The 8,645-nt window shown below is 46.2% G+C and overlaps 1 protein-coding gene across 1 annotated transcript in view; it reads left to right on the top strand.

The window, feature by feature from the left end:
- Positions 1-7,920: 7,920 nt before the first annotated feature.
- Positions 7,921-8,645, top strand: part of ABCC4 (ATP binding cassette subfamily C member 4 (PEL blood group)) — a 246,631-nt gene continuing 245,906 nt past the window's right edge. Inside the window, exon 1 of the mRNA XM_072760858.1 lies at positions 7,921-8,222. Within this exon, the coding sequence (XP_072616959.1) occupies positions 8,149-8,222 (74 nt within the window). The 5' untranslated portion in view covers positions 7,921-8,148. The remainder of the gene's footprint in view (positions 8,223-8,645) is intronic.

Here is an 8,645-nt window from a genome sequence, read left to right as displayed (position 1 = left end):
AGCCACCCAGGTACCCCTAAATGGGGTATTTCATTAAAAAAAAAAAAAAAACTTTGCTAGTTTGATAGGTGAGAACAGATATATTTATATGTTTATGTTTATTATTTATATTATTTTACTGTGGTTTCTTTTTTATCTATTCTTTTTTTTTTTATCTATTATTTTTCTAGATTGCAAGCCTGCTGAAGTAGAGATTTCATCTTTCCAGGTGTATCTTTTTTCTGGAGACATCTTTATCAAGTTTGGCAGTTTCTGGACAACTTATCTCAGTAATGGGTTGGTTTTACAAAAGACTAGAAACAAAATAAACTTCCAATATTATCATATCTTCAAGAATGACCAAGTAAAATGTGTTAACCCAAATAGTCTTTGTGAGCTGTTTTGTTTAACTCTTTACATCAGTGGTACTTTGATAGTTTCATAATGTAGACATGACTAAGATCCAATGGCAAGTGATACAAGTATTTTATTACTATTTTTTAAAAAATATTTTATTTACTTATTTGAGAGAGAGAGAGAGAGAGAGAGAGTGAGAGAGAAAGCACAAGAGCAGGAGCAGAGGGAGAGGGAGAAGCAGACTCGCCGCTGAGCAGAGAACCCAATGTGGGGCTCAATCCCAGGATCCTGAGATCTTGTCCTGAGCCAAAGGCAGACTGAGCCACCCAAATGCCCTGAGTATTTCATTCCTAGTAAGAAAGTTCTGGAACCTACGGATGACTTCTTTTTACGAACTAGAGCACATTCAACGTAATTTGTGTAATGACATGAATCTTACTCATTTGCTTTCTGAGTGGGAGAAGTGAGTGGTGAGTGGTGTTAGAGCCTAACCTTTGGTTACAGCAATGCTGTCCACAGAAATATACAGTGAGCTACAGCTGTCATTTTAAGTTTTGTAGTAGACACTTTATTTTTTAATTTTTTTAAAGGATTTTATTTATGTATTCATGAGAGAGACAGAGAGACAGGCAGAGACACAGGCAGAAGGAGAAGCAGGCTCCATGCCCAGAGTGGGACTTGATCCTGGGACTCCGGGATCATGTATTGAGGCAAAGGCAGATGCTCAACCGCTCTGAACCACTCACGTATTCCATATAGTAGCCACTTTAAAAAGTAAAAAGGGGGATGCCTGGGTGGCTCAGTGGTTGAGTGCCTGCCTTGGGCTCAGGGCGTGATCCTGGAATCCTGGAATCAAGTCACACATTGGGCTTCCTGCATGGAGCCTGCTTCTCCCTCTGCCTATGTCTCTGTCTCTCTTTCTGTGTGTCTCTCATGAATAAATAAATAAAAATATTTTTTAAAAAAGTAAAAAGGACTGAGTGAAATTGAAATAATTTTTAGAGATTGTCACTTATTTGAGATAGCAAGAGAGAGCAGGAGCAGGTCAGGGAGGGGCAAAGGGAGAGGGAGAAGCAGACTTCCAGCTGATAAGAGAACCTGATGTGGGACTCAATCCCCGGACCTTGGGACCATGACTTGAGCCAAAGACAAACAGTTAACCTACTGAGTCACCCAGCTGCCCTAGCAAGATATTTTTAAACCAGTGTGTCCAAAATACTATTGATGAGAGAGCAGAAGGCTAGCTAAGGACCCAGCACAAGGTGACTCAAGCAATCCACCCCCTCCAACTCCTGGGTGGACTCTCTTAATGTTAATACCTTACTAGAGGGAAAAACAAGCTTAGCTTGATAATAGCAAGGCCTTCAGGATCCTGAGGGTCTTCTTTAGCATATGAAGGTTCTTTTGGAAACCTCCCTTTTTCCTTCTCTCTCCCAATCCCACAGTATATAATCAATTGCTCCTCACAACCCAGGGCAGCTCATTCTGCCCTTGGGTTCTGTCCCCATACTTTAATAAAATCACCTTTTTGCACCAAAGACATCTCAAGAATTCTTTCTTGGCCATGGGCCCTGGGTCTCATCTACATTCAAAACTACATCCTTATCATTTCAATATGTAATAAATGTAAAAAGTCATTAATGAGACATGAAAAAAAATTTTGGGGGGTGCCTGGGTGGCTCAGTGAGTTAGGCATCTGCCTTGGCTCAGGTCAGGGTCCCAGGGTCCTGTGATCAAGCCCTGCATTCGGCTCTCTGCTCAGTGGTCAGTTTGCTTCTCCTCCCTCTATGATCTCTCTTGCTTTCGCTCTTCCTCAAATAAATAAATAAAATTAAAAAAAATGTTTTTGTGTTGTCTTTGAAATAGATTGTGTATTTTTCCACTTATGGCATATCTCAATTTGTATCACATGCATTTTTTTTAAGGCTTTATTTGTTTATTCATGAGAGACATAGGGAGGCAGAGACATAGGTAGAGGAAGAAGCAGGCTCCCTGTAGGGAGCTTTATGTGGGACTCAGTCCCTGGACCCCGGAATCATGACCTGAGCCAAAGGCAGATGTTCAACCACTGAACCACCCAGCCATCCCTGGATCACATGGCATTTAAGTCTCCAAAAGCCTCGTGTGAAGAGTGCTGCTCTATTGGACAACCCAGGGTTTATAGTATTTGTTAGGACTTCCATGGGTGCAAGGCAATGGATACATTTTTCAGCCATTGGAAGGGTATTTCTGTAGGTTTCCATAGTAGCAAATCTGAGATAAGGAGTTGAGCGGGTTTGTTGCCATTTATTTTGGAGGTGATCCTAGGAAAACATTTGTAGAGAGTGGGGGAGTGAGAGAAAGGAATGAGGCCAACAGGGAGTGTATCAGTGTGCACGTTGCTGCTTGGGCAGCTGGGCTCCATCCTGCTGGGCAGCAATGGAGAATTATTTAAACTCTCAGACTAGGAGACTGGGTCATTCCTCTACCAGCTCCCCGTCATTGGCTGAGGGCGATTACAGGGTTTTGGCTTGCCTTGCACATGGGCCCAATGTGCTTGCATAGCCAGAAAAAGACCCTTAAGCAGAGAGTAAGCTGCCTTAGACCTGGAGATGTGCACAGAGGATATGAAGTGGAGAGTGTGGCTCCTTCTATAGCAATAGGGATCCTATTAACTTTAGGAAGCCTAGAATTTGATACCACCAAGACTGTCCTTAGTATTACTCATGTTGTTCTTATGAATTCCTACTGCCTGGAATAGTTCTTGGCACACAGTAAGTGTTTAATAAATACTTGTTGACTGTATGACTTTCCTTTGGGTAACTGCTTTATTCTTTCGGGCCTTTCCATGTACATGGGAGACATGGCTACCAGTAGTTATGAGTCATATCTTTTTAATTCTCTGATCAGAAAGGAAAGTGAGGTTTTCTCTTTATAACTCCAGGAGAGAGAGAGAGAGAGAGAGAGAGAGAGAGACATAGGCAGAGGGAGAAGCAGGCTCCATGCACCGGGAGCCCGACGTGGGATTCGATTCCGGGTTTCCAGGATCTTGCTCTGGGCCAAAGGCAGGCGCCAAACCGCTGTGCCACCCAGGGATCCCTCTTTCTTTCTTTCTTTCTTTCTTTCTTTCTTTCTTTCTTTTTTCTTTCCTTCTTCTTTCTTTCTTTCTTTCTTTCTTTCTTTTTTTCTTCTTTCTTTTCTTTCTTTCTTTCTTTCTTTCTTTCTTCTTTCTCTTTCTCTTTCTCTCTTTCTCTCTTTCTTTCTTTCTTTCTCTTTCTTCCTTCTTTCTTTTTTTTTTTTTAGGATTTTATTTATCCATTTATGAGAGACATAGAAAGAGGCAGAGACACAGGCAGAGGGAGAAGTAGGCTCCTCGAGGGAGCCCGATGTGGGACTCCATCCCAGGACCCCAGGATCATGACCTGAGCAGAAAGCAGATGCTCAACCACAATCATTGAGCCACCCAGGCCTCCCATAAATAAAATCTTAAATAAAAAAAAGAAAAAAAAAGAAAAAAAACCTGAGACCACGTCTCAGTTTTAATTGGACATTAAGGGAACACGAGTATTTTTTTAAAAAAATATTTTATTTATTTATTCATGACAGACACAGAGAGAAAGAGAGAGAGGCAGAGACACAGGCAGAGGGAGAAGCAGGCTCCATGCAGGGAGCCTGACGTGGGACTCGATCCTCGGTCTCCAGGATCACACTCTGGGCTGAAGGCGGCGCTAAACCGCTGGGCCACCAGAACTGCCCAGGAAATGCGAGTATTTTAATTGTAACTCTGCCAATATCTTTATCTAGAGGCTCTTTGCCATTTTTGTCTTTTATGAAATTTTTGTTGCCAAGAAAGGCAGGATTACATTTTTTTTCTTTCAGATGGAGTTGGTGTAGTGCATTCTTGGTTATCAAAATACTCATTGTTTGAGGACTTTGAAATGGTAAATATTCATGGTGCGTAAAAAAAGTGTGATACATAACTGTATGATCTAAATTACATTAAAATGCTTACTTGTATAGGGGTGCTTGGGTGGCTCAGTTGGTTGAGTGTCTGCCTTTGGCTCAGGTCAAGATCCCAGTCCTGGGATGGCTCTCAGAGCCCTCTGTTGGGCTCCAGGCTCAGTGGGGAGTCTGTTTCTCCCTCCCTCTGTTCTTGCTCTCTTTCCCTCCTTCTCAAATAAATTAATAAAATCTTAAAAAAAAGTGAAAAAAAAAAAAAAGCTTACTGTGTAGATACACATATGGGACCTAGGAGTCAACTGTGAACTGTGTTATGGGTAACTTTGTTCTTTGTTTCCTGTGTTTTTAAGTTTACTTTTATGCACATGTTAACTTTTGAAAAATATATTTTTAAAAAAATCTAGCCCCCCCAGCAAAGAAAACCCTTTTGTCTGTTGCCTTATGTTTTGTGAAGTATACTTAAGAGTTGTGAGGCTCACAATAACTTTGTAGGAAGAGTGGGGAATTTTGATTCCTGTTTTAGACCTGAGAAGAATAAGGGTCAGGAAGTTTAGGTAATGAGTGAAAAATCTAGATCCTTTGTTCCCTGGTTTCAAGTCCAATCTTCTCTCTAGAAGTCAAAACTGGCTTTCAGTAAATCTCCTAAATACTCCTGTTCATGTAGGAAATAATGATAAAAGGTTTCAAAAGATCTTCGTTAAAAAAAGACTCAATAGAAGCTGAAGGGATTGCGTGTTTTTGGCAGTTTGGAACTTGAGAGTTGCAGGGGCTGGAGAGAGGGGTCTGGGGCAGGATGATGAAGGAAGCCATTAGACTTCTAACTTTAGCAAGCACAATCTTCATTAAAAAAATTTTTGTTTTTAAAGATTTATTTATTTTAGAGAGAGAAAGATCATGAGTGGGAAGGGCAGAAGGAGAGACAATCTCAAGCTGGCGTCACGTGGAGTGCAGAGCCCACCTAGGGGCTCCATCTCACAACTCTTGAGATCAGGGCATGTATAGTCTGAGTCTTAACTAATCCAGGTGCCCTGAGGTCTTCATCTTAGACTTAGACCTGGTAACTGAGCATTTACTGGGCTGGAAAATTCAGGGAGTTTCAAAGAGAACTATAATCAGGGGCAAGCTGATTATTTAGATTTATAGATTGCATTATCCAAGAAAGAGCTAACACAGAAAGGAAGTGAATAATCATAGTTTTCTTAGAATATTCAGACATAATTGTCTTCCTTTTTGAAATAGAAATTTTTTTTAAATTTTTATTTATTTAAGATAGTCACACAGGGAGAGAGAGAGAGAGAGAGAGGCAGAGACACAGGCAGAGGGAGAAGCAGGCTCCATGCACCGGGAGCCCGATGTGGGATTTGATCCCAGGTCTCCAGGATCGCGCCCTGGGCCAAAGGCAGGTGCCAAACCGCTGCGCCACCCAGGGATCCCTGAAACAGAAATTCCTAAACATACATGAAATATCAAGAGTATTTTAAAATCCCTGTCACCCGTCAATTAAAAATTATCAATATTTTGCCATTCTTACACATTTGACTTATAAAAAAATATTTGAATATAGTAAGGGTTTCTTTAAAAGCCATTCGCCTCCCCTTTCACCACTTTACCAAGGTATAATTGAAGATCAAAGAGTGTATATATTTAAGTTGTGCAAATTGATGGCTTGTTATACATCTACACAATGAAATATATTTTTTAAAGATTTTATTAACTTATTTATGAGAGACAGAGAGAGAGAGGCAGAGACATAGGCAGAGGGAGAAGCAGGTTTCTGACCGCTGGGAGCCAGATGCAGGACTCTATCCCAGGACCCCGGGATTAGGACCTGAGCAGAAGGCAAAAGTTCAACCACTGAGCCATCCAGGTGCCCCTTACATTATGAAATATTTACAACCAAGCCAATCAACATATCTATTACTTCACATCTTAACCATTTTCCTAAGTTGAGAAAACACAAGATTTACTCTCTCAGCAAATTTCAAGTATATAACATAGTACTGCCAATGAGTCACATTGCTGAATACCAGTCCAGCATTTATTCATCTTGCACAACTGAAATTAGAAGCCATTTTTTAATTCAAGTGTAATTAACACATGGTGTTGTATTAGTTTCATGGACAACATAATGATTCAACAATTCTATACATTACTCGGTATGCATGGTAAGTGGACTCTTAATTCCCATCATCCAATTTCACTCATCCCTCACCTACCTCCCCTTTGGTAACCAAAAAGCCATTATTAATAACACCATTTTGGCCAAGGTAAATGGGAAATGATCTTGGGGCACCTAGCTGCCTGTCAGTAGAGCATGCAACTTTTTTTTTTTTTTTTTTTTTTTTTTGAGCATGCAACTCTTGATCTCTTGTGGTGCGTTTGAGCTTCACCTTGGGGGTATTCACTTAACTAAAAAAAAAAAAAATGAAAAGAAAAAAGAAAAGAAAAGAAAAAAACGTGATCTTGGGGCACCTGCCTTTGGCTCAGGGCATGACCTCTGGTCCTGGGATCCAGTCCAGCATGTGGCTCTCCGCAGGGAGCCTGCTTCTCCCTCAGCCTGTGTCTCTGCCTCTCTCTCTCATGAATAAATAAAATCTTTAAAAAGAAAAAAAAGTGATCTTGCTGTAAGTACTATGAACTGTCCTTTGTATTTTCTTCATTCAGTGTTGAAGGGAAGAGAATTTGCTTAGCACTGGTAGGATGGCCACCCAACAACTGAAGACTTCGAGTGGGAATCCGAGATTTTGTTTATTCAGTCCTGCAATCATTGGTTCATCCAACCAGCCACTTTCATGTGCATCACCAGTGGGGGACAGACCATGCTGGACTCTTGAGTTCAAATCAAGTTTCATCATTTACTGACTCTAAGATAATGGACAAGTTCAGTCATCCAGCCTTTATCTTTCTCATCTGGAAAAGAGGAATCATAACATCTTCTGGACTCGGGCCTCCTTAGGCCTAGAGGTGCGGTAAGGTCCCCAGCAGGGCACATCACCGGTACTCTGTAACTTCTGTTCTGTCGGCCGTTTTCATCCTGCCTTCAGGCGAGGGCACGACGAAAGACCTCCTGAGGCGGGCTCCCTTTCCATACCTCCCCTTCCCAGTCTCGGAGAGCGGCAACAAGGTGGCGAGAGCTCCTCTGTGCAGTGCAACCTGGGAGATGCAAAAAGCCTGCGGCCAGCGAGCGCGTGCATTCGTCTTCCCAAATCGGAGGAGCCCTTTCAATCCCCTGTTGCCTTTCTTTAGGTCTTGCAGCTCTACAGAGCCGCTCGAGCTCCTGCTGCTGTCCGAGGCCAAACGTTTGGCTCGCACCGCAGCGAACCTCACGCGGCACCCCCCACCCCCGTCTGGTCCTGATGAGGGCAGCAAGCCCAGGAGGTGCGCTAACGCCTCGGGCCGCCCTCCCACGTGTCCTGAGAGCTGCCCCCGAGGGGGCGTTTCCGAGCCGGCGGTTGGGCCGAGCCGGCGCCTCCCCCCGCACAGCCGCTGGGGGCTGGGGCTCGCCGCGCCAACTTCTGCAAAGTCTGCAGCCAGGTGAGAACACGTGTGCGCCTCCGCGCCCGGCCCGCGGGCCACGAGCTCGGCCGACTCGCCTCCGACCTCCGCGGGCTGCGGGCAGAGTGGTGGCCGCCGGCCCGGCCCGGCCCGGCCCGCGCGAGGCCGTCGCTCCCGGCCCCCGGCCCCGGCCCCCGGCCCCCTGCTCCCGGCCCCCGCCGCCGCCGCGAGGCCCGGGGGGCGGGGACGGGGCGGGCCCGTCGGCGCTCAGCTCCCGGAAACGGGAGGTTCCCCGGCTCCCGCCGCGAGGACCTGCGCGCCGCCCGAGCTCCAGCATCCCCGCCCGCGCCTCCCGAGCAGCGCGACCCCGGCGCCAGGATGCTGCCGGTGTACCCGGAGGTGAAGCCCAACCCGCTGCAGGACGCCAACCTCTGCTCGCGCGTGCTGTTCTGGTGAGCGACCTCCGCCGCCGCCGCCGCCGGCTCCCGGGCCGGGAGGGCAGAGGGTCGTGGCGGGGAAGCGCTCGCCGCCCGTGGGCCTCCCGCGTCGGCCGCGGGGCCGCGTCTGCGTCCCGGCGCGCAGGGTGGGCGGGAGCAGGGCCGGTGGCGGGGGGCTCCCTGCCGTGACGCTCGCGGCCGCGCCGGCCTCTGGCGCCTGCGAGGAGGGGGAGGAGGAGGAGCAGCAGCTGGAGCCCGGGCACGGGGGGTGGGGGTGGGGGCAGCGGGGGGCCAGCGGGGAACCAGCTGCCCGGGGAGAGGGACTGCCCACGGGGAGACCTGATTGGACCCGGCACGGCTCAGGGATTCGCCCTTGTAGACTAAAGCGGCACCTTTGTCTTCCTAAGCAAGCCGCTCTCGAACAGCTTCCCTTATGGG

The sequence above is a fragment of the Vulpes vulpes genome, chromosome 6 (genome assembly GCF_048418805.1).
Source record: "Vulpes vulpes isolate BD-2025 chromosome 6, VulVul3, whole genome shotgun sequence".
Taxonomy (NCBI): domain Eukaryota; kingdom Metazoa; phylum Chordata; class Mammalia; order Carnivora; family Canidae; genus Vulpes; species Vulpes vulpes.
The sequence above is the reverse complement of the archived record's forward strand: the minus strand, read 5'-3'. Positions and strand labels throughout refer to the sequence as shown.